This window comes from Amblyomma americanum, chromosome 9 (assembly GCF_052857255.1).
Source record: "Amblyomma americanum isolate KBUSLIRL-KWMA chromosome 9, ASM5285725v1, whole genome shotgun sequence".
Classification (NCBI taxonomy): domain Eukaryota; kingdom Metazoa; phylum Arthropoda; class Arachnida; order Ixodida; family Ixodidae; genus Amblyomma; species Amblyomma americanum.
The window spans coordinates 29,516,231-29,542,830 of NC_135505.1; the positions used below are offsets into that span (position 1 = coordinate 29,516,231).

Sequence of the window (26,600 nt, forward strand, 5' to 3'; positions counted from 1 at the left end):
TGTCGAAATTCTGAACACTTATGTGGCTATTGCTAACGACCGGCAACTAATTCCTACTTGCGACTGCAATTCCAATTGAATCTTTAGTAAAGAATCGGGAGGAAGGGTTTGGGGTATTGGCGTGTTTGGAAGAAAATTCTTGGCGCAGCAAGCAATGGAGTCTAACTAGCTCCGGCAAATTTCTTCGTGTTAATGTCCTGTATATTGGAGAATAGTCAAGAGCAGAAAGTTCGGCAAGTTTTCAGCATAGAAGAGAGGAAAAAAGTGAAGTCGAAGAACGAACCGTGCTCGAGTTGTTACATGGTTTTTCGTGCTTGTTTTGCGCGCTGTTCTAAATTCAAAATAATTGCAAAGTTTTACCGAACAGTCGCCAATAGCGAGCTCTCCGGATGTGAACTGCAGCGTCCCCGTGCGAAGAGGCCCCGCAGTGGAAAGAGTGCGTGCCGATGCTGGAGGTCAGTTCGCACTACTTCGACGCGCAGCGCTCCGAATGCCGCGCCCGGGAGGACCTCGGCAAGGGATGCCTCAACGACTCCAACGGATTCGATAGCAAGTCCGCCTGCGAGGGTGTCTGTGTCGTTAAGCGTGCGTGTTCCGTCAGCACCGCACCTTCTGCGATCGGGGCTTTAGAACCGCTCTCTACATTGTGTAATCGATTCTTCGTACTCTGTTCTTTAGCTTCGTATTGGAGGAAACTAGACGGTTGGAATAAAATCTGAAGATCATACCTGGCTAGGTCACAGGACCTGTACATACTTATTTGTGCAGCAACAGAAGCACACAGTAGTTTTTACTTGAAATAAAATTTACATAACGAATAAGGGAATCATAAACTTAAGAGGTTGAATTATACATTCATATTGGTGCGTTCAGATTGGAACGGTAATCGAGGTCCCATGACCATTTTCCGGTTTCAATAAAATTTTTATATGTGATACGAAAATGCGTCGGCACAAGGGAATTTTACTTAGTTTTTGGTGAAACATTGTAGTTTTTTTGGACAAAAGTTATATATACCGCTACATAGAAACATCGATTTTGCGATTCTGCAAAATTCATAGCATGGATTCCTGCAAGATGTAAAATAAAATTTTGCGGAGCCTGATTATTTTTTTAGCAATTGTATGGAAGCTTTGCTTCGGAACAATTTTTTTTAAATTGGTTTTCGGGGGAAAGGAAATGGCGCAGTATCTGTCTCATATATCGTTGGACAGCAGAACCGCGCCGTAAGGGAAGGGTAAAGGAGGGAGTGAAAGGAGACAGGAAGAGAGAGGTGCCGTAGTGGAGGGCTCCGGAATAATTTCGACCACCTGGAGATCTTTAACGTGCACTGACATCGCACAGCACACCGGGCGCCTTAGCGTTTTTCCTCCATAAAAACGCAGCCGCCGCGGTCGGGTTCGAACCCGGGAACTCCGGATCAGTAGTCGAGCGCCCTAACCACTGAGCCACCGCGGCGGGGCGTCGGAACAAATGCAAAAATAATTTTGGCTCCTATATTTCTGCAGAAAAAAATTCCAAATATTGCTGAAAAATAGGCACTCCATTATTGGTAGTTTTAGGACAATAATGGGCAAGAGGGGATAAGAACTTGCAGCAGAAAATTCCTTTAGATTATTAATGCAAAATTTTTTAGTTCGCAGAGAAAACCTGTACAGATGATGGGCAGATGAATTATAGTTAGGCGTTCAAATCATCTAGAGTTCGAAAAAAGGCGAACGTAATGGACATTTAAAAAAAACCTACATTTTCCTTAAAATTTCCCTGGAATACCCATAGTACGCGGTAACTTTAGATCGTGAAAAAAAGTTCCATTGTGTCGTTTTAAACTATAAAACTAAATGCTAACACATATCATAATTAGTTCAGTTACCATGACCTTGGTATATGATATTCCTTGTGCGAGGTCATGAAACTATTTTTTGCTACGACAACAACTGGTAGCCCTCTCAGTAGCAGACGTTGCCATAGCATATAGAGAGAAGCGCTGTGTTGATCCATGCTACACCTTGGTTTGGACGGAGCCAGTTATGCATATGCCGGCTCGTCGCACATTTCATCGGAAATACTGGTGAATCTCGGTGTCCGTATCTCTGACATGAGAACACGTGTGAATAAAGGTAGCTGACTTTTTTTTTTCGCTATTGGCACACTTGAATGCATTTATAAACAGAACTGTTAAAGGGAAGCTGAACCAGTTTTCGAAAAAAAAAGATTTCTCTACGTCATTTTGTAGCTTTTAGTCCGCTGAAACATAATATCTCATTCAAAAAGAGCGGAAATAAACCCAAAAATCTGTCTTTTAGAAGCAAACGCGCCCCATCGTCTCAGGGCGCCGAGCGAACGCCGCTCTTGCCCGCGATTAGTCGGGACCTTCGTGACGTCATCCACGGGGACCTCCGGCTAGCACCGATGGCGTTGCTGCGTAGCGCGTTGCTTCAGCGGGCTTTTAAGGACTACGTTCTGGAAATTATGGTTAATTCAAGCAGTGCTGAACAGTTTGGACTTTCACCACGCATGTTCGAGCCATCAGCAGCTTCAGAAAACGGCGGAACCAACGACGCCGTGGAGTGCGCCGGCAGCGAATGTCAAGTCGCGTCATGTTCACGTGTTGGAAATCTCGACTTGATGGATGGGTGGATGACAGCTTTTATTTCCATCGGAAATGGAGAAGCGTTACTACTCACCGCCCCCGGCACGCAGGCCTGGAGGGCGGGGGCCGGAGCCTCCGTGACTAAAGGCTAACAAAGAGACTTTATCTCTTCGCGGCATCAGCCGCCAGGCGGATTGGCTTGTTTCAGCCGAGCGGCTTCTTCGCTGCACTGCAGGGCTTCCCAGCTTTGTGTGCTATCAATATCTTCGTCGACTCCAGGGTAGTCAGCGCAATTCCATATTCTCTGCTTCCGGGTAACCATGGAACCGCCGGACTGTCGGAACCCGGACGAGAGAGCGCACACCTATTCCGAAATCCTTGACAACTACAGACTAAACAGAAAACTGGTGCCACCGCCTGATAAGAAGCTAAGTAGTAGAGAAGCGACCGCATGTCGGCGCCTGCAAGCCGGAAATTTCGTTAACCCAGTATGGGCCTTTCACGTTCTACCAGGGTAACACGAAAACCAAATCTCGACTGATACGTACTGATACGTATGTGCAGGTGCAAGTGGCAGTAAAAAAAAAAGTAAATTGCGCCGAACCGTTTTTGCGTACCGCAGCAGCATAAAAGCCTGGCACCAACTTCTTGTAACGCCTGTAAACATGGTTGAATTCAGATCACCGGCATGCTTACACGAGTCGCGGGAGGTAAATCATTTGTTTGTTCATTTATTTATAGCTACCTGCCTAATTACTCCAGAATGCCTTTTAGAACTACAAAAGAATGCAAAACTGCATGAGTTGGAGTGGGTGCACTGCTGTACTACAGCGCGAAGAGACGAGGCGACCGGGAGGAAGCTCCCGTGCGGCGCGCTTTCCTTCTGTCGCTTGTTCGGGCTACTGTTCAACCATGAAACGTCTGCACTTACCCCCGTACGTTGTTTTTTTTTGCATGCTGAACACGCTTTTGAACAATAATTATGGCTGCGTTTCGGAGCTCGCACTGCTGCTCATCAAAACTAGTTTGCTGCGAGGTATAGTTGCTGCTGTTGCGTATCGAGATAACCAGCAGAATTACTCGCGGATGATATACATGTATGCTTACTGCGGCTTCACAACTTTGCCGTTCTGACTCAAAGAAAAATTACCATGAATTCAGGCGCCATTGTCGATCGTCAGCCATGACCAAGAGCTCATGAATGCAAATGTTCGCTTTGCTGAAGTATACTAGGCTGATATAACTAATTTTTTGTTCAGTTAGGTGCAGCTGCGTGTGCTGCAAGCTGATGAGAGATTAAGAGAATTGCTTATGCTGCCATGTGGTGCAAGCAATCAGGAAAATGCAAAAAGCACATAGTGTGTCAAGAGCTGAAAAAAGTTGGACTGTGTGCCTTACGGACAGTGCTGGAAGTGGCCTTAGCTCAGCATGGATGTTAACCAGCTGGAAAAGGCAAAGAGTTTACGATCAGGTAAGAAACTAATATATAACGAAAAGAGAAATATTGATGCAAGTATTTTATGCAGGCAGTTTCGGCATGCTCCGTACAACCAGATTGTCTGGAAAACGTGGAAGAGGCTGCGGGAGAACAGCCGACTGATTCTACCAAGCTCTGTGCTGAGCGCTATTCGAAAGGAGTACCATACCGAAAGTGGTTTATATACAGGCTTCTAGCGTTACAAGCAACGCCCCAACGACAGAAAGTAAACGGCACTGGCAGAAGATTACGTTGATCTGTGGTTCGCCAAAGCGCGGGCCGCAGCGAAGCAAGCGCAGCCGACTCTACGTGAATGGCGTCACTTCCGCCAGTTCTCCCTCTCTGCCGTCCCCCCACCCGGCGCTACTGGAAGCGACAAGGGCGTGCCGGCGGCTGGTGTTTAAGAAGTGATTGCAGCTCTGTTTGCGGACAGACTCGGAAAAATGTTTACACAATTGATTTTCAAGGTCCTTTCCTCCCAACGACAGCGTTTCATGAGATTTGTAAACCGTTTCAGCTTCCCCTTAAGTACCGAGCAAAGGAAAAATGCGAATTTATATTTTCTACTTATAGCTTTAGCTTCCTCCATTCGTAAACTTCACGATTAGATATAGTGTACTTGTGGGGAGTAATTCAGTAGCCTGCATTAAAAGTTATTTTAATAGCAATAAAGAAGTCTGTGATATTTAACCATTTAATTCCTCTCCAAAGTTACCGTTTGGTCTTCGTACTTACGAAAAAATTCAATTTCTTTTTCTGGAAGAGTTACCTCATTTCGGCAACGCTTGTCCTTATCCAAAGCGCAATCGGCACTAGCGTACCGACATATGTAGAAAACCCTATTGTTCCTAGGCTGAAGGCGCTCTCGCTGGCTTATTTTGCAGTACCAGAAGCACAAATCACAACCCTGCCATTTCGTTACATTTAGTTTAATAAAAGAACTATCGTTGATATAAAATGTATCAGAGTTTGAGGCAGGTGTTCGATAAATCTGAATACAAGCCAAAATGCCATGAAATATATTGGAAATAGGGTAAAAATCGTAATCGCATTAGCCAGATGTATAGATGCCACGTGAAGAAGGAAAATGTATTCTTGTTTTGACTTGTTGAAAAGCGCTCGCGAAGAAAAACGCGTTTCGAAGGCATTTTCTGAGATTCTGCCATTGTACAAATTGAAACGCAACGAGATGGGCTAAGTTCGATGTTGAATTCATGACAATGGCTGTTTTTAATATATAATATCCTGTAAATGTAGCTGAACGAAATACTGTCTTTGTTAGGTGTTTAATTTCACAGTTTAAAAGAGTATAATCAAAAACACCTTTTTCTTTGCCTAGAATTAGCACGCACTAAGGGTGTTCCAGAGAAATTTTAAAGCAACTAGAGTTTATTTTTGTTAATTTCCTTCAAAATTCACTTTTTTCTCATTCTAGATACTTTCTACGCCTAATTAAGAATCATCTGCCCATTCTAAATGTAAATTATTGTGCAACGGTAGTAAAAAGAATGGACTAATACTGAGAAAACCTTTAGCCCTAGGTTCTTAGTACTTTTTATCCCATTATTGTCTTAAATACTTCCCTCAATCGAATACTATGGTTTACTTTTACCGCAGTGTTTGCGTTTTGCTATCATAAGATCTAAAAAATTATCGCTTCCAATAGGAATTTGCGAATGCACGACAATTCGCGCCAGCTATATATTCCTAGAAATATTAGCACCCTAGATTCCAATGTCTAACAGGCCGAGCACTGTGTTTTTTTTTTCTATATCATTACACCGCTATTTCGGTGTGTCTGTTTAGCGTGATTACGCGCTCGATGTAAAATTAACCATAACAATGACCGCTGTTCAGGCACATTTCGACGATGATCACTATGAGGCGGGTATCATCATAGGCGCTAACTGATTGTGACTCTTTAACCGTACTAGGAAGACGCGTTCACTCTCCCAAGCCTTCGTAGCGCTGAAAGATTCAATAAAGGCAACTCCTCAGTTCTAATGTGGCCTATTATACCTGCAGCGAACCAAGCGGAACAAGCGGAGGTTATTGCTTCCGACGTAGCTGCCCACGAGATCCGCCAGAGGAGCCAGCGCCGGCCGCGCCGCTTTAAAGAAGGCCGAAACACGTCGTCGAGTAAGTGGCATGGAGCAAGTCCTGCGGCGGTGGAACACTCTTAGGAGGATTTTTTGGGCTACTATGTGCGTAGAAGGGACTGCTCTGAAGCTGTGACTGGAAAAATGCAAAAGGCTAACGGACTCTCGCCGTCTGCATTCTTAACGGTGCGTGAGTCGCTCTCCGGGCAAAAATCTGTCTTCTAACTGGGCAGTACGCCATGCGCCTAAACTCTCCCTGCTACATACGGAAGACGAACGATCCGTAATTGTCCTTGACGGAGTACGAAATATCTGATAAGTAGTTTTGGGAAAGAAAACGGTGGATCTCTTGCCAGCTTCGACTGAACTGGATCGCAGCGCCAATTTGCAGTTTTCTTGACCTCCACGAACGCCATGAAGTGAGGGACGAAAACTGGTACCCCTGAAGATAAAATTCTCCACTCCCCGCATTTCTAGTCACCGGTCGCGGCCGCTAGGTGGTGGTACGATGCAGCTTAGTGGAAGCACGCTGCGTGTGAACCATAACAGCAACAGACACTGTAACTCAAGGTATGTAGTTGGGGGTTCGACGCGGGCGGCGTTCTTCTACTCGTGTACCACATAACGTGAGAAATCGATTCATTATTCTTTCAAGCATCCTCCACATATGATAATGGCAAATAAAACTCATTACATTATCTTAAATAAGGCGAACATCCGCCTTTGGATTACGCGCCCTTAACATTAAAGGTGCACTGAAGAGGAATCTGAACTCGTCTTTTTACCGCGGGAACTCTTATCTACACGTTTTGAGCATTCTTAGAATCTTCGAATTATTGGCTTGTGCGGCCAATTTTCCTAATTTAAATAATATTAAACGTCCTGGCATTTGTCTTTTTTTATTTAACTCAAGGCTGACGGGAGGAGGAGTCAACCAACGCGTGGAGTGCCTTTCAGCCAGTCCCGTGGCGGCTTGCCGTTCTGCCACTGGCAGAGTGATACGTAAATCAGGGAGTCGACGCGTGTTTTTATTTCCGTGGGCCTAATTTTCGACTATGTTGTCTACGACTGAAACTGTTTATTCATATAAACATAAAAAAACAAACTAAAAGCAAAAGCGAAGCTGTCACGGAACTGGCTGAAAGGCACTACACGCGTTGTTTGACACCTCCTACCTTCAGCGTTCAGTTAAAAAGAAAAGGCGGGAGCCGGGCAGTTTAATTCGATTTGAATTAGGGATATCGGCCGCACACGACAATATTTCCCAGCTTCTAAAAATGCTCGGTACTTGTAGTTCGAGTTCCCGCGGTAAAAAGACGAGGTCAGATTTCTCTTTAGTGCACCTTTAAGGCCCTGCCTGCCAAGTAAGGGGGACCACCTCTCGCAGATACAACGAAATGCATTTCAAAAAAAGAAGTGTTGCGGAGTCTGCACAGTTATTGGCGGGGCGAAAAAGCAGCTTTATATTTTGCACTCTTCGGCCGCTTATGACGCTATTTAAAATGCGAAAGACGTAAAGGAGGTGATTTGCAAATCACTGCTAAGTTTTAATTGTCATAGGCAGCAAGAAAATGCTGCAGACGTCTTTCAGAGTTTTCACTTATACGAATGTGGACATTACACCTTGATGTACAAAGCCTCCTCGTCCCGTTTATTTTTGTCCCAATGTGCAGGTTTTTCGAGCAAGTATTGCACAAAATGCCCTTATAACACAGCTGTTCAAGATTCTGCATCGGAAAGAGGAAACGCCTGTGATTTTAGCTCTGAAATGTTGTTTGTGAAGATCTTTAATGTAGATGGTTATGGCGGCAACTTTTCGGATGATGAAAAGAGTGGAAACTCTTGCAGTCACCATTCTCAGGGCGAATCGCTTGCTAGGTTCTTCAATAAATATAAGAAAAGCCGAACGCAAGAAGTTTTAAAGAGAAGATATATGAAAATGGAGGCATTGCCCTTGCCTATTGGCAAAGGGTGGTATGATCAATATGGCTACAGCGTCATGGGCTTAAGTGGTGAAGCTAGTAAAGTTCCGAGGTAAAGTGATGTTCCAAAATTTGATATCGGCACCAGAAATCCTAACGTCATCGCAGAATAGCAGCTTATGAGGGGGTGTAGACAAGCTAGATGCATTGTTTTCTTCTACCCAATGCACACAAGAAAAAGAAACCGGCCGCATTGGGACACCTTGCCTTTTACATTATTTGCTTCTTACAACACTTGGTTCTATTCCCTCTGAAGTGCTGAAAGCATTTGCCGGAAAATTAATGCCTTACATTTTCCCCCTTTCAAATGGATATCGCTATTGATGCAGGCGCCTGCAGGAAACATCTGTGAAGCGCAACCGGCCAAGCATAGAGAGCACACAGGCATCCTAAAGAGTTCTCACAAAATCCTCGAAAGGGACATTCCAATGCGCTATGATCGGTGCGCTCAATGAATCCACAATCAAAGAGCTGTTTTCGATAAAGAAAATGCAGAATCTTTTCGTGTCTATCCTCAAAGAAATATTTTTGTCTTTCACAAGTAGTAGAAAAAAGTATAATTCACTAAAGCGCAATTGATCGTAAAAAAAAACAGTATAAGAGCGGTTAACAATCAGTTTGCGAAGAGAAAATACATGTTGCATGGTTTCCTATATGTAGCATCTTTGAATCACGATGTCGACATATGAGGACGCCACGAAAGTTTGCAAAAATGCGAAACACTTTTGAGTGGTTTTACGCATTTGCCTTCCTTTAGTTCATCTGATCATAATTTTTCTAATAAATAATTTCCCCCTTGCCAGAGTTAGCTTCGCCTAAACGGGATATAAGTATCCTTTATAGCAAGGTGTATGGAGAGAATTTACAATTGGCAGACCGGTCCAGGGGCATTTTCTCCTATGGTCGCGCGGTTTCCGTTAGTCATATTTATTGTCGTTTCGCCTGCTTGGAAGCCAACAAAGCCGCATACGTGTAACACATGGAAATACACTGATTGGACGCACTACTGTGGAATCACTCTCTACAGAGGACAGCTTCTTCACTTGACCGAAGCTTTCGCAAGCTCTAAACAGCCTTGAACGTCAATTTACCCAATGGCTATCGCCATCTATCTTATTAGTTTTTGAAATAAAGGACGTATGCGTTAGGTTTTTCAGTTCTACTAACACAACGCGTGCTAAATTCTGCTTGTAGGTGCTGCATTGCTTTAAGTTTAATTAGGAACTTTCCGCGCTCAGAACACGAGGTTCAGACTACAAATTTCGATGTACGATTGTGTTCTCAAGCGTCTTAGCAGACCTCTTCGTTGGCAGACTATCGATACATACAACCACTGAATGTTCATGGATCCATGTGTCGTTTTGTAAAATTGTTCCTGTGGTTTCATTGAGTATTGAGGAGATATTACCAAGCACTGGCTTGCAACAACTGATCCAATAGCATTACACGTTATCCGGCAAGCGGCTGCCGTGTAAAGCTGCTTTGTGTACGGCGATGCGAGCAAAAGTGTTGCCCTGCCAGTAAAATGTGTCATCCTCGAAGAGCAAGGATTCATTTACTGCGGCAGCTCTCCTACGATTGTTTGTCAAAGTTACGAGGTGTTTGTGTCCTAAGTATCTATCGACCCGTTCCATCTCTAGAAACCTCATCCCATCACGAAGTGATACGGGTGAAACGCAGTAAGCGGACGCACTGGGTTATCAAGGCTACTGCCAATTTTAAAGATAACACGGCGTCCAGTGTCTGTAACAGTGTTCAGTGAAGCAACCAGTTTTTAGCAGCTCCGGTAGCACTAGTTTCTGGAAAAATAGTATTTAGTACCTAAAGATTTGAGTTCGATTAGTATTTGCAAGCCTCAATGTCGTTCGTCATTTTGCTCTTGAACGTACATAAAATGGTGGAGTGTTCCGAACAGCCGTTAATAGCTGTTGCTGTCGGTAGCCTATATTTAGAAATACATGACTGTACAGCCTTGGTCTTGTTTTCTTGTCAACATAATAAGCATAACTACGTCGACTGCATGAAAAAGGCATCTCCCATTACCCTCCAATCAACCATTTCTTGTGCCAGCTCCGTGCACCTTAACCACAAAAATTTCCTAATCTGATCCGCCTACTAACAAGAAAAAGAAACCTTTCCAAACGACCATGCAGTAAGGAGGAAACTGTGCGCCCCCACACAAAATATCAATAGCAGAGAGCAGAGGAGGCCAGCGTTCAACAGAGAATAATTATCTACGTCTGTGCTTGCCTCACAGCTGTTAAGCAAACAGCTGCGCTTATAAAAATTGAAAATTTTCCTTAAATTATAAAAGTATCAAGTGCGTCAGCTCGCCGCTTTGTTTAGAAACGTCAGCAGCTGGCATTGGTCTACACAAGGCTAGAAAAGCATGAGAACCTGTAATTAAAGTTACAGAAAGTTCGTGAGTTTGAGATTATGAGAAGAACAAAAGCCAATATATTTAACAACATTCACACTAATGAGCACCATTTCGTACACGCGTTCAATGCACCTCCCAGTGTACCCTTTTGCGTTACGAGCGGCGAGTGTGCAGAAAGCTATTACTCTTCCATGTGCAATAAGTAATTTTACATCTCATGCATCTGCAGATGGAACGGGGAGACAGCCGAGAACGTCTGTCGACGCGGCGGCAATTCTATTCGAGCAGCCAGCTCCGACTAAGGACTGGACAGTCCCACCTGCGCGTAAGCATCTCGCGGAGGTTTAGTTCCCTATTTGCAAAAAGCAAACTTTACCGCTTCCTGCTCATCTTTGACGTACTGGCAAGAAATCGGGTTACCTGGGGAACAGCATTTTGTTACCGCACTGCTGATCTTTTTGTGTCGCTTGCATCCAACATGAACACTAACGAGCAGGGAAGTGGGGGCCGCACGCAATATAACGCAATTGTTACGGGCGTCACGAACACCAACACGGAAATCACTTGTTGAGAACATTTGACTTTATTTGGGTGTATTTCTAGGCCCTTTTTGTGTCTATCGGCTTTGAGTTTCAGCACAGCGAGCCAGAATCTTCTAAAGGGCAACTGCAGAAAATTTGAGATTTGCGTGATATATGATGATTCAAATCTATATACGCTGAAGGTAAACCATGCCAAGTACTTTAATGTGGTAGCGTTCATAATCGAAATGTAATCGACAGTTAAACCTCGGGCTTATCCTAACAGTTTTAGAGAACTGCGGAGAAACTCGGAATGTCGTGACCAACGGCATGATTTCTAATTTCCGCTACTTTTTCCCACCCCTTGCGTGCGTCGTCGCACGCCGCCAAACAACGCCACAGGTTTCATATTCGGTAGCGCTGGTTTTCTTCCTTCGAAGCAAGCGTTTCTTCGTTGCAAGTGTAACGGCACGGTAGATGTCGTCCTTATGCTTTCCGCACCAGATGTTTTGTGCTTCGGAGAAGCCTGAGGGTCGTCGCGGTTTCAATCGCAGGTAACGTCCCCATTTCAAATGCTAGCCCAAAATTACTTGGAATGCTTCGCCTGCAAGTTTGACACATAAGATGCATTTAAGGTAGTCGAAATCCAAGACCTCTGCAGTTGCCCTTAACGCGATTCTTTATTTTACCCGCGCGGTGGCTTAGTGGTTACAGCGTTCGGCTGCTGATCCGGAGTACCCAGGTTCGAACCCGACCACGGAGGTCACGTTTCGATGCAGGCGGAACGCAAAGGCGCCCGTGTGCTGTGCGATGTCAGGGCACGTTAAAGATCCCCAGGTGGTCGAAATTATTTCGGAGCCCTCCACTACGTCACCTCTTTGTTCTCTCAGTCGCTCCTTTGTCCCTTTTTTTAGGTAGCGGTTCAGGTGTTTGCAGAGATGTGAGACAGATACTGCGCCATTTACTTTCCCAAAAACCAACTTTCAATTTCTTTATTTACGCTTTTACGGCGTTGTCATCCGTCGAGAACGACCACGCATCCTTTTCTTCTTCAACGATAAGAATATCTTTGACCACACATCACTGCTGATTGACGCTTTGCATTCGGCTAGTCGCATATCAGATACAATTCTAGAACATAATTTCTATGAAGTCGTCAACTGACAAATAATGGGCATCGAGATTCTGAACCGCGAACTGAGATTGACAACACTAGGATGTTACTGCAAACGCACAGTTTTTAGCATGTACCTCTGTCAGCACGTTCAACACAGATTCTCGAAAGCGTGCCTTGGGCTTACGCCAGTGCCTTGAAGCTTTGGCCACCGGGGCCGAGACAATGCTCTCGGTATATGTGCAGCGGCTAGCGATAGCTTGAGGGCAGTTTTCACCCGTGTCTTTCTTTTGAAGCGGCAGCTTTGAGGCCGAGCTCGAAAGGCGTGCAAGCTGCCGTATGCCATGCAAGGTCGCCGAGATAACCAAACTGCCCCGTGTTTTCAGTGCGCGCGAGTGTGCAGCCACAAGCGAAACGGGCCCGTGCACTCACCTTGTCGGTCACACACCAGCGAAAGAAAAGTGACATCGAACTGCGCTCCAGCTATCGTCATCCGCCGAAAACATGCCGAGAGAATTGTCTCGGCTCCAGAGGCCAAGGCTTCACGCGCTGGCGTCGGTGTAAGCCACGCTGTCGAGCGTACGTGTTAAGCGCGCTGACGGCGGTACATCATGCTTTGGGGATTTTTCGTAACTGCGACCTTTTGGCACCATGCAACATGCACAAAAATGTCGATAAGCAGTCGCGGCCACTAAAATTTCTTTTGGTCACAAGCCACATGAAAGAATTCTAAATAATATCGCACAGCTGACTTCACTGGCCGGACTCGCTATCTTCTTAGTGCAGATAACACTAGACTGTGACACGCTATTCTAGAGAATAACCGCAGCGTTGGCCATTGGGTGCACCAGTCAATGCTAATATAATCTGCGTAAATATGATAACAAACATTTGCAACAACAAAAAAGCGTAGGCAATCAACATGAATTCCCGATTCCCTGCCTCGGAATACTCGCTAGCGCAGCATGGTTGCCCGCTCAGCTGCCATTAACACCAAAATCTCAAAGTATTCCTTCCCATCTCACCCAAATATTCATTTGCGCTGTTCATAGGACATCCGTAGAAAGTCAACAGAGTATGTAAAAAAATTTTATTCACCAAAATTTGCATATCGAAATTTTTTAAAGAACTACACCCGCTTTTGGATTAGGGCTTATGGTTTATGGGCAGCTAAATTCAGTCACTACGGTGCCTGTTTCACATAGAAAGGGACTCTTTTGCCACTCTGCCAGCTTCTCTATCAGTAAGCGCTTCAATCCCTTGTCATCGTTGCAGCTGACGGCTGTCATATGTGCCTTTTCTGTACCTTTTGCGCGCCTGATACCCGACTGGACTACGTGATAAAGCAATCACAGCGCCGGTTATATCAAGGCGACCCGTTCTATGCCGCCCTTATTCATTTCGCCTTTTGTCACTGGCTGAAGCACTTTTCCACCAATGTCATCCGCTTGGCCTGTGCTTGTCAAGGCAGACGATAATATCTGACTAGGCTGCAAAGGAAAGAACAATTTTTTTTCGGAACTCCTGCCATCCGATCTCAGGTCCGGTCCGCGCCTCCATGGCTCTCAAATTGTGAGCTTCGTGGCTCCGGGTCATGAGCTTGGGACTTAGCACTCTGCATGTGCTATTTCACGTTTGTACACCGCCAAATAAAGAAACTCACTTCGTGAACACGTCCACAATTTCTGTTTCTTACTGGATGTCGAACTCTCTATTTGAGGGACATGATGACGATGGCAGTTTGGTTTTAATGACTCAAGGGCAGCTTTTGCCAGAAAGCGACATGACACAAGGTATTTGGTGTACTGAAGGCGACGCCAGAAAGCCATTTCCAAACATTTCATCCCACAGACGATCGGCACCAGGAAAAGGGAAAACTTGCACCCATTTAAAAGCGATGGGTAGCTGAAAGGTGTGCGGATCTAACCCGCACCACCAGCATTCGCGACGGGCGCGCAAACGACTAGGCCACCGCTACGGCCGCTTCCATTTCAATGCGTACGTGCAATTCAGCAATAACGCATCTTGGTAATTACACTGCCGACGAAGACGGCGCACGAACAAAGTGGCTGATGTTTTGTTAGGGTAGAAGCCGTTCATTAAACGCCCAGTTTGCTACCCGCTCTTGTCTGGCACCGCAGTGTCTACTGCGGTTCGTTATCCGGCAGAGTAGCAGGCCAGATATTAATTTTTCCGGCCAACATCTCTGCTTTCCCCTCAACAAACCCTCTCTTCTCTTCTTTCTGCTAATGCGCGAGCAATGTCTGCATTACTCCGGCTGGCCATGGCCATCGATCCACTTAAATTATAACGAGTATTGTCAACTACATGAAGATGGCGGAATATTGAACTGAAGGAACTGAGAAGCTATCCCTACGCAGGAAACTGCGTCAAGCATCCTATAAAAATTCACTTCATAGTACTCAGCCTAGCTCTCATTGATTTGTCATTCATTTTCACGAACTGCTTCTTAGGCAGCAACAATATACTCTTTTTAAACTTAGTGTGCAGCAATGATACGCTCTTCGGAAGTTCCCAGTTTTTTAAATAATATTGCACGGAGCAATCGGCGCCTTGATATCCGCGTAGCAATTCTTTAAGCTCAATGTCAGGGTTGTTATCGTTCATGTTGCACAGTATATCCTCTAGATAATGCACGTGGTTACAGGTGAAGTCACATGGGACCCCGTAGCTGTAACAGTGACTTCAGGGCCTTTGGAAACGGTGGATATAGTGCGAACTCGTGTGTGCAAGCATGCGCTCACGTGGAAAGTAGCGCTCATCGGAAGCTCGCTTCTAATGAGCGCCACTTTGTAGAGGATGGTTGAGGATGCGATCAAAAGTTATTTTTCCAACCAGTTTCAACTCTGTGAGTTAAAATCCAGCCATGACCTATGCCCAGTGTTTTGAGAGGTAACCAGATGGGGTACCAGGTCTTAGCTGGGCGGTCATTTTTTGTACTCGGCTGCTGTATACATGTGTTTCAAGTGACGCTACATGATTATATGAGAACCTCAGGTGCCTCGATACTCGTCATAAAGCCCTGGATTTTCATTCATTCTTGACCCTCTCCTTGGTTTGCTGCAGAGGGCTGGTCCAAGTGCCGGAAGGTAATCCTAGAGACGTGCGTTCCCTCCGAAATCCTGCCCAGCTGGGTGTTCGATCCGGACTCGAGCAGGTGCCTGGAGTGGAACTATTCCAAGGGCTGCTACAGAAACTCGAAGATCTTCATGAATGAGAACGATTGCCTCTATGGCTGCAGTAAGTTCCTATTTTAATGCTGCATCAGGCATACTTTTATTTTATCAAAGCTGTGAATTCGTGCGTAAGTTTAAGATTTCAAGAGAGGATATCATTTTGCCGCGTTCGCTTGTATTGAAAAACGGCCGGCTTTAAATCTGAGCACTGCAGATTGCCTAGTGTAGCACTAGTACAATAGAAATCCCTTGAAGAGACGAAAGCTTTCCAGTCGGGCCTCCACTGCTTTGAATGTCCAAGGTATAACACAAGATGTACATTATAGTAACCGGCAGGAAGACCTGCTAGTGTGCTCGAAACTCGCGAGCACTCATAGCAGTTTAATAACAGTTGATCTCATACCTAGGAAGATATTTTGGCACCTGCACTCCTAAAGCGACCACAAGAAACCGTGACTTGCCGTTCATTAAATCCCAGAGGCCGACGGCTTTCCAATACGTGCACTGATGCACTCCATGCATAAGGACAGGTTACCTAACCGTTCCTCACAGAGGGTGTGCTGCAGAACACCAGTTTGCTCACGCAGTAAACTGTATATAAATTCGCTTCTATAGACTGTGTAGACACCTGTGCACAGCAAAAGTATCAGCGTAGGTATTCATGATCTTGGCGCGTGGCAATCAGGGCTCTTGTTTTTGAAGTATCTGCCTCTGACCTGACTAAGAGAAGCGCCAGACCTCAGGCTGCGGTAGGTTAGCGATAGCGCTTGTTTCGGTTTTATTGTTCCACAAGACATTGGAAGGTCGTCCAAGGCACCTTTATTTCGTGCACGGGTTGTTGCTCGGTGCAGCGTGGGAAAAGTGTTATCGCTCAATCCGTGTATTGTTTGGAGCGAAAATCGTTTTAACTCAGGGAAATATGTAACCGTTTATTTGTTTTTCAAAAAAATAGAGCGACCGAATTCCTCGTCATGTGTTCACTTTTTGCTGATCAAGGTGCAGCAGAGAGAGGGAGCTTAATGATTACAGGAGAGGTCTGCCTGGTTGTTAGCCTAGGGTGCTACTCCAGGATTATAGGACGTAGGACAAAGGTGGATATGAAAAAGAAATCTGCAATACAGGGCGCCTATGCATGGCAATGAGAGGAAGTGAAGCCAGCGACGGCCATTTTATTGTGGCTAAGACCGCTTCGTTGGCGCTTTTCCGCGCTGTTGTTCATATTAAGGCTTTAAATAAACAGAAAAATTTGATTGAAGCTTAAGACATTTACTTATATGTCATACACAAACAATATATAATATCCAAGAAAGATAAAAAATCACGGGCGGTTTAGCTTGGCTCTAAGCACGAATTATCGTGCTCTCACACTCAGCCCTGGTTTCGCATGGTTTATCTTAACTTTGTATGGTTTTGCTTGATTTGAAGCGGCCTACTTTGGTTTATATATGATAGAAGTTCTCGTGATATAAAGGTGTACCGTGTGTACGCGTTTTCTTGAAACTGTATGCTAATGGTGTGTCATTAGAAAGAAAAAAATCGTTGATGAACCTCGCAACAGGAATCACGATGAGACAATGCTTTCGCATTCAATGCGTACAAGCAGTCTAAGGTTCCCTAATTTTCTTTTTAACAATTCCCTTGCCTTGTACCTTTGGTTTCAGTTTCGGTGGCCGTGGCGTAGCAATACAAAAAACAGCGGCGAGTTACCTGCTTTGTTGCGTGATGTAAATGACATAGACATGGAGGGAAGTTCGAGGTTGTCGACCTCGCCTGCTCACACACAGCAGAGCAAAACAGCGCTGGAGTTTTCCACGCTGAACGCTAAACCTAAACTTAGGCCTTATGATTGGGGCAAAAATGCTTTCAAGCCTTTTTGCGACACCAAGTACGGCCATTCCCGCTTTGCCGAAACGGCAATCAATAGGCGTTACAGTTCATGTAAGGACTATCAAAACAAGGAATGCTCTCAGGCGCGCGCATCTCACATTTGAAAATATGGTCATGCTTTGGTGTTGACACATGTGGTTGTCGGCGATAGTTTGTGGTGGCACGGTGCAGTCGTAACGCCGCCTGAACAGCTCTGAACCACCGCGCACCACTGTTCTCTCGGCGTTCGCTTTCCTCCATGGCAGCCAGACTCCAAACGCGCCGGCCGTTCTGGACATCTCTGCGCGTTCATTCCCATTGAAACATGTGACAGTTGGCCAACTCTTAAATAAATGTTCAAATCCTCGATGAAGTGCACAGAGCTTCACAGTTCACCAAGAGACCCATGTAGGGTACGGGATTTTGGCACCACTTGCAGCGTTCATACGTATCTCCCCAAGCCGTTCAAGGCAGATTTCTAGCCAGGAAACCACTTGCTTTGCTAACTGGCGGCAGCGGCATGTAATAATCTCAAGAAATTCACCGTGTATTCTGGCAGAAGTTTAGTGAGGAGTTTCATAATCACCAGGACTGGAAAACTTATTTGTGATTAGCTTAATAGCCCAATTATCTATTATCATTCGGAAACTTAATGTGAACTCCGGTCTGTATTCCGCATGTGACGCTGCTTTCGATATAAGAACGCGCAGTATAGAAAGTCAGGTGCCTTTTTGAAATTTTCACACTATTTCAAATATTTTTTGTGGCTTAACTGATATGTTGCGTAAGTAACGCTTTTATTGCCAGGAGCCGTACCACAGGCTTAGTAAGTACGGTTACAAGATTTGGTGTCAAAACACCTATAACTTTTTATACGACATTAGCTGCATGAATCAAGCACATGCAAACAAATGGCAAAGTAGAACTGAGAATAACTCTAGAAATGAAATCACATCTCTTTCAAGTCATATAGTTCACTGATTTTGCAACAAAATATTATATATATTTATCAGTGATTTTGTGAAAAGACCTCAGATGGACATGTGCTTGTATTACAGTGTTTTCGACGTATAAAAATCGCAATCTATTTGAAAATTCCTTCAATAAGTATTACCAGTCAATTCACTAAACGGAAGGCTCAAGCTCTACAATTTTTCAAAATTGAATTTTGCCTCCAAAATGACCTTCATCTAAGTTTGCATCCGGGCTCGTAGAAACACAAAGAAAACCTAAGGTGCCCATTAGAAGACGAAAAACAGGCTGAGTATTTTGCTTGATAGTTTGGTAATGATCATCACTCAGAAATTCGGTACGCCAATATTGCGCTGTCTGCCGGCACTCGAAGCAAGTGGGACAACTGTGCCCCTTTGCTGTATAAAAGATTAGAACATTATTTTCCGGTGTTGAGTGTGGCAGTGCCGTCGCTTCCTGAGATACTCCACTCGCGCACGTCATCTAGCATTCTGTTCAGTCCAAACACGGAACGCCTCAGAGAGACACGCGATGGACTACGTAATCTTCTTCTTGTGTTCGCATTTAGACGCCATTTTCAGCCCACATTGCCAGGAAACTTTCTACTTTTTGTTCACGCGCAAAACCGACGGCACTAGGGTTTATTATTTTATTTGTGAAGCCAGATGTGATACTTGCCTCAGATGATCGCAGCCACATGAAAGCGCTTACGCATTGTTCGCGGTTGTTGTGGTCGCTTCTGGCGCCTTGTCTAGAAGGTTAATTGGCAGCTTTAAAATGAATGTGGTCGAGAGCACTGGGAAATTTGTATATTGACGACCGCAGAGCACATTTTTGCTATCAACGCCGTCCAGTTGTTGAGCTACCTGTGGGCGCCAGACAGCGTAATAAAGAGTTCGTTTAAAAACGTTTTTATTTCTCAATGGAATCCAGCCAAATGAAGAGCTCGCATTAAAAAATCAGGACAGTTTACTGTGGCTAATCACACAATATCATGCAGTATCCCCAGTTATGGTGGACTCTTAAGATCCTTGCTATCTAAAGGCATTTGACCTGAAGACCTTCAACATAAAGGTCTTCGGACTAAAGGCCTTCTAGGTAAAAACCTCTACCCGGAAGGCATTTACCATGAAGGCATTCGCAATAAATCCATTTAGCACAAAACCTTTAACCTAGACGTATTTAACCTGAAGGCACTTGCCTTGAGGGCCTTCACCCAGGCCTTCACCCAGGTGAAGGCTTGCCATGTAGATGCCCACATATGGCAAGTTGCCCGAAACTCGGTGTGCAGGTGAGCGGCCTGACACTAAGCAGGCTTCAGGGACGTAGGTACTCTTGGGAACAAAAGTGGTCGGCGCTCCAGTTCTAGGAAAAACATTTATTGCAGTTCCACCTCGCTACCCAGTCACCTGATATCGTGTGGAAACCGTACTATACTTAAACGAACAAGACACATTATAAGGACGACACACGAAGCGCGAACTTTCAACTAAATTTATTTTCCGGCTGGGTTAAGCTTTTTATGTGAAGCAGAGAATGACATGACGATTTTTGTTTACAAAGAAAATATGAAAGCACCACAGACAAGAACAACCATCACTCGTGCTCATTACTCTGTGCGAATAACGGCGCCACACAAATTCGCCATCTTCAAGACTTAATGATTTAGCACTGACACAATTTTCTATACCGGTGGCGCTAATTTTGAACGCTTCAAATATTTACCGTTCTGTTTGTGTTTTTGCGTGGCGAAAGATTGTTGTGTCAACAAAACGTTGCTCGCATTTACTGCAGTCTATACAATGGGGACAATTGGAAGCCAGGTTTCCTGGGTGGGGGATCTGTTGACACTTGTTGCCATATTCCATTAGAATTGTTCGTGCTTGCGCACCTTCCAGTTTGTCCGATGTACTGTTTCCCAAACTTTAGCGGCATGTTGTGCACTACTTCCCTATCACACTAGACAAATCTTGTCTCGTGAGCTATCCCACACTGTGGGTTTCGTTGCTCTGTAGGTGTGTTGACTTTTGCGCAAAGGCTCACGAGTTTTCTCGGGGCGGAAAAGACGACCGGGATACCGTGCCTTCTCGCTATCTTTCTTAGGCCATGTGAAATCTTGTGATTGTACGGAATTACAATAGGCCACGTCTTTTTTTCTTGCGTAGGTTCATCGCTTTCCTTCTTCGTTTCAAGTGATCCTTTCAGCGCATTTTCCGCCACTGAAGCCAGCACGACGTCTTGATTAACCGCTCTCCGGTAACCTGGCAACTTGGTAGTCGAGGCTTTTTTTTTTTACTTTGTTTGCACGACCTTTTCGTGGCCTGGTTAGTGCAGGCATAAGCGATTGACCTTTTTACGAGCTTCGAGTGTCCAGAGTTGTATTGCAGGATCGCCTTCTTCCCTTTGGTCTAGTACTCCTAACAGGTGTGCGAAACGCCTTCCGTGATTTCAAGGTCCAGGAACCGGATTGCTGATCGGTTGGGTAGCTCATAGGTGAATTCCAACCTTTCGAACTCATGTTGAAAGGCTTTGGTTATTGCTGCAGTGTCCAGCCTGCCCACCTTTTCATCATGGATGCAAGGGAAAAAATCATCCACATATATGAAGCACGCAATCACCCTTGATTATCTAGAACAGGTCTTAAGCTACGGTTACCTTGCACCATGTAAAGGTCCAGCAGCACTGGTGGAAGATAGAAACCTATGGAAATCCTTCCACGCTGTGCATAGCATTTTCCATTCCAAAGGATGTAAAGCGAGTCCAGGTAGGCTCAGAGTAGATCAAGAAAACCACTGACGCTGACGCCACAGATATTTTGAAACTTCGTGGCACCAAAGTTATTCGATAGCGTCTTCTACAGCCGTCATAGCTCTGGGCTTTGATATGCTATAATACATGTCTTTTACATCAACTGAAATGCAGGTGACCGGGACCGGCGAATCATTCTGCAGAAAGGTGATTTCATTCAAGCCTTGAACTTTGAAGTGGTCTTCTACCGACAGCTTCGAGAAGTGCGCCTTTAGATATCTAGCGACATTATTTGCCACGTTCGTTTATCTTCTATGATGAGTCTCAAAAGTTTTTCCTCTTTATGAATTTCTACGGTGAACAAAGGTCTGAGCACGGAGCTTTTGCATGCCCTAATGTCCTTCTCGAACCTGTTGAAGGTGAGTCGTGCACAGAGTTTTGCCGCAGCCATGCGTGTTCTTATTCTACCACTTCCCGCCTGACGAAATTTATTCAAAATTCTTCAGAAGGGCTTCTTCAGCTTTTTGTTCCTGTGAATCTCTCTTCAATACCACAAATATGCCGGTCTTGTCCGAGAGCTGTAGCATAAGGTCATTGTCTTTTAGAAACTGAACAATGTTGAGCGCTGAACAGTCACTGTATCTTAGTTTTGAAACTGACTTTGCAGTGCCCGTACCTTTAGCCATACTTGCTGCCTTGAATCGTTCAGGTATTTTTTTTTTGCCACATCTTGAACCATTTCAGCAGCTGCACTGGTTTCACTGTAGGGTGCATAGCAAATTTAGAGCCCTTGTATAGGGTAGATCGTACGTTTGGTGGCAACTCAATACTCGAGAGGTCGATGTGGCCATTCGCCGCTCTGTTCAAGCGTGTTTTCCGATGAAGCATTGCAAAGGAACGTTTCCACTGTTCCTCGCTAAGTTCTTCCGCGAGGTTGTTGAAGAATCATATCATGAACCTGGCAGGCACGCTGTCCAGCGTTGCGTCAGAAGCAGCCCAGATGAACTGCCGGTAGATGCAAATCTTGCGCCAGCCCTCCACGCGTAGAATTTTGCACATGCGCATTGCTGTTTTCTCGGTGGGTGACACGCTACCGAACATTGCGTTCAGCACTGGCGTCGTCGAACCTTGAGACAGGGCATTAGTGAGCGTCTGGGTCCTGGTTCGTTCCTCCGCGATGCAAGTGATGAAGTAAACACGGGGCAACGGAGGGAGATTAGGAACATGCAAGCCCGATGCACAGTCCCGGCCATAATAATACGGAGCACGCTTCGGTGCTTTGAACCTTACCTAAGAAAAATTAAGATGTAATTTTTACACAGCTTAGCACAAGCCACTGGCGCGTTCGCGTATAAACAAAAGACACACTCATATCTCATCTACAGAACACGTGAAAAAATTTCAAACGCCGAAGCATGCTTCGTAATACTTTGGCCGCACCTGTACTTGAAATGACTGCTAAGAAAGGAATTGCAGAGGCTAGTTGGTGGTTCATCGTGCGGAAACCGCGCTGTACTTAAACAAACAAGCCACACTACAGAACGTCAGACGAAGCGCGAACTTTCAACTTTCAAAAACCCACCTCCTAATCTCCGCCCACCCACCCTATCAGCGGCACTAAATCTCCAACAAATCTGACACATACAGAACTTCTGATAACCGCTCGATGTGCTTGCATTACAGTATGGCCGGTCACATTCTTCGTCACTGCTCCTACCAACATATCGGTATCCGTGGTTTTGCCATTGATGCACGACGACCACGCTCGAACCAACGCCCGCAAAAAAATCGACGACTACCTGCATCACAGGAGTATCTGCAGAGCTGTGTTCCGTGCTTCCCATTGCCTTCAGCCTTGCGCTTCACGTCTCCATGCCGTACCTTTGCACCAGCAATACGAGAAAGGTTCCCCGGTGTATAGGCGCATGAAAAATTAAAGCGACAAACTTTAGAAGGTAAGTTGCTCACGACCGAAACTCCAAACGTCCGCAACCGACCACGCCGCACTAGCACGCCGTATACAAAACCTGGCTCGACCAGGACGCGACACGACTTCTGAATGACGCCGCTGCCCAGAGAAATGAACCTCGCACCCTAACCTCGATCACATCACCCCAGGAAGCCGAAACCGGATTCCAGTGCCAGCTCGCAATGCGAAGACCTGAACCACGTATCTTGAAGTGAATGCCAAAGGCCACATGATAAATGCATTGCTGGACACAGGTGGACTACTTTGACATCTGTGGACCATTTGCGACTGCCCTCAAGAAAGTGTCGACTGCTGCTCGCGGCCCGCAAATCCACTCCGCTGGAGGGTTCTCTGTGCCACTGAGAAGATGGTCATCGACGGACATCCCTATCTTGCGCACTTCGTAATCGTACATCAATGCTCCCGAGATGAGATATTAGTCATAGATGTTCTAAGAACTGAGCACTCGGCACCGTGCAGTCTATGTCCGTCATATTAATTTTTTGAACGATGAGGTTACACCTCCTATCCCTACCCCAGGAGGTAAAACAGTCCATAGTGCACTTAATGATTAAGAAGTAAGCGTCCTACCTCGGTCAAGCGTCGCGGTCTCTGTAGGAGTCGGAAATGCTAAGAACATCGACCGTATCATCGAGTCTAACACGCAGTTCCTCTTAGACCGCGGCTTTGACATCGCAAAAGCAGTCGCCGCTCCTACAGTGAATACGCTAAGGTGCTGCTTGCAAAAAACTTCAGCGAAGAATGTCATGATATCGACAGAGGAACGACAGCAGCATTCCTAGACTATCCGTTGTTCGAGACGCCTTCGCCCCCTCCGGTAAAGTTAGAGAAGATTCATCTCGCCAATGCTTTGAATATGGTGCTCTTCTCGCAGGAATGTAGAAATGGTCATTATTTTCTTTGATTCTCACAGAGCTTTAATATCACAACGAAACTTCGTCAGTGAATACTCCACAAGTCTCTTTTCATTTCGGCGAGCTGTAACTGAGATCTACTAGACAGTAGACTGCAAATGTCCGGGCAATTACCAAACTTTTCCTTCCTGTGTGAAATATTTTAATCAAAATGTTACTACTGCTACCGCTGAAACAATATGTTCGGAGAACTCATTACCATTCTATGAGAACTCGACCTTTGTTGGTCTATAATAATTTCGTGAAATTTTGTATGACCCTGCTACCTCTGCACATATTGCCGTGAATCTTTGTACTGCTTGTTCGTTCATTCTTCAAAGGTGCCGACATGCGGATTTATCAATTTGTTTGTGATGCAAGACGCAACAAGATTTATTTCGATTGATCGCATCCAGGCGGAGCCGAGTCTAGCTTTTTCCGTACTGTCGTGAGAACTTTGCGGGCAGTATTTCGAAAGTGCACTCTCAGCTTTAAACTGAACACGGCCAAGAGCGCCGGGCGTTCTTTTCGACGACCGCTGAGCGCGCTTGTTGCTACGCCACTGCGAGTCATTCAGTTCTTTGCGGGCACAAGTCAGTCGAAATAATGAGTTTTCTTTATAAGCCATTTTCGCTGTCTTGCTCCCTGGACTGCAGTCACAACTAAGTGACATGTGGTAGAGGTGCTGCCCTGTAATCCTGCCATGCACCCCACGATGGACCCTGATGCACAGTCAAGGACCACAGTGCCTCGCCAGCGCCGTGAGCCACCGACGTTCCATAGAAAACCGCACGATGATGTAGAAGACTGGCTTGAGGTGCACGACCATGCTTCCGCGCTGAAAGCCTGGGATTAACGTTTCTTTTTTGCGTTGAACAGCCCTGCCAGAATGTGGTTTTAACTTTCCTCACGGCCTGGGCGACCTTCAAGAAGCAGCTACTGGGAACATTCACTAGAGTCATAAGGAGAGAGCGGAGGTTCTGCAGCAGTCACGATTTCGACACCTAAACGAAACCGTGACAGCGTACGCGGAAGGGTTTCCAATCCTGACATGACGGAAGAAAAAGAGCTCACCTTTCTGATGCGTGGCGTAAAGGAGCAACGGTTCGCCCGTCTGATCCGGAATGCTCCAAAAACCGTCGCTGAGTTCGTGGTGGAAGCAGGGATAGCCTGCGTGATCTAATACGTGAAATTGTTTGCAAAGAACTGCGCCGACTGCTGCCATTGCAAATGGAGCAGCCTCAGATATCGTCACTCAGAGACATCATCAATGAATAAGTGCAACATGCGCTTGGCTCCTCGTCACCGCCGATACTAGCGGATTGTGAAGCCATGACGTAAGCCGCCGCACTACGCAGTCGTGCGCTCCTACCAACCAGCTCTCCAAGAACGATGCCCTTGACGCCTGCACGCCTACTTCAAGAGCGACGCAACGACTGTAGGAAAGGCGACGAGTGGAAGTCTCCCGAAAACCGCCCACTCTGCTTCCACTTTGGTTATGGCGACCAAATAATTCGTAATTGCCCGTAGAGACGCATCGGCCTGCGCGGTTTCGCCATCAATGCCCCACGGCCACTTTCTGGGCAACGACCAGGGGCAATCGACGACTGACTGCTCACAGGGGAGTACGTGCCGTCAAGCCATGTGCCCCACTCTCTGTCGCCGCCGTCCACCACATGTTTTGCATCACGGGGTCGCAGCTACACCGCGGCTCTCCGAGGAGGGTTTCCTAGCCCCTCTAAGGGAAACTAAAAAAGCAACGAGTGGAGGTCAGGTTGCTTGCGAAGGAAACGACGGAGGTCCTCCAGCGAGCACGCCGAATGAAGACGCCGCACCCAACTATGCCAATACCACGTAAAAGCAGGAGCTCAACAACGACGCCATTCGACTTCAGAAAGAAGTCGCCTCTAAGGAAAGCACCAACAGCACGCCCTAGCCATGATTAACATTCCGACGAAGCCGTGACTAAACGACCAGGACGACGTGCAACTGAAGAGCCAGGACATCCCACTTAGAAGTAGCTATCGACGGCCGTACAGTTACCGCTGCAGTCGATACAGGAGCTTACTTTTACGTGATGAATGAAACATTCGCCACAAAGCCGAGCAAATCCACGACCACTTAGGAAGGCCTAAAACTCGCCACTGCAGGAGATCACCTTATTACGTCAGCGGGAACGTGCAATGCGCGAGTGAATCTCAAGGTACATACCTTTCCTGCGACTTTCCTAGTACTTCAACAACATTCCTGCGACGTGATACTTGGCATAGATTTCTTAATTGATCATCAGGCGATCATCAACCAGCGTTCCAAGCTCATAACGCTTTTGACGGACGACGCCATTCCTTCGATGACAAACATGGAGCAGCAGGTTTCTCTGGGTGTCCTAGATGAAGAAGTGAGCCTCCCACTCCGGTCAAAGGATCAAGTGTTATCATCAGCCTAGGTGTCACGGATGCCAAGAGCATGAAAGCTGTCAGCGAGGGAAACACAAGGTTGCTTCTAGAGCGAGGAATCAGCATCGCAAGAGGCATTGGACACATACCCAACAATTATGGAAAAATTATTTTTGATCTGGCGTTGGAAATAGACCCGGAGATCAATCAACAGCAGTTAGGCATTTTTTTCTATTAAACTTTTTGTTATCGTGAAAAACGTTCCTGATTGGTTTTCTAAGGCAGTCTTAACTCTACGAACTATCGATGGAAACACTTTGTAAGAAAGATTTTGCTACCTATCGGGAGGATGGATCATTGCATTCAATATTT

At 45.7% G+C, this 26,600-nt stretch overlaps 1 protein-coding gene across 1 annotated transcript in view; it reads left to right on the plus strand.

Annotated features, from left to right (window-relative positions):
• The first annotated feature begins 446 nt into the window (after window positions 1-446).
• The window catches only part of LOC144103270 (papilin-like), a 32,085-nt gene continuing 5,931 nt past the window's right edge, over window positions 447-26,600 (plus strand). Inside the window, exons 1-4 of the mRNA XM_077636033.1 lie at window positions 447-585; window positions 6,096-6,209; window positions 10,761-10,856; window positions 15,254-15,427. Coding sequence (XP_077492159.1) covers window positions 447-585; window positions 6,096-6,209; window positions 10,761-10,856; window positions 15,254-15,427 — 523 coding nt within the window. The remainder of the gene's footprint in view (window positions 586-6,095; window positions 6,210-10,760; window positions 10,857-15,253; window positions 15,428-26,600) is intronic.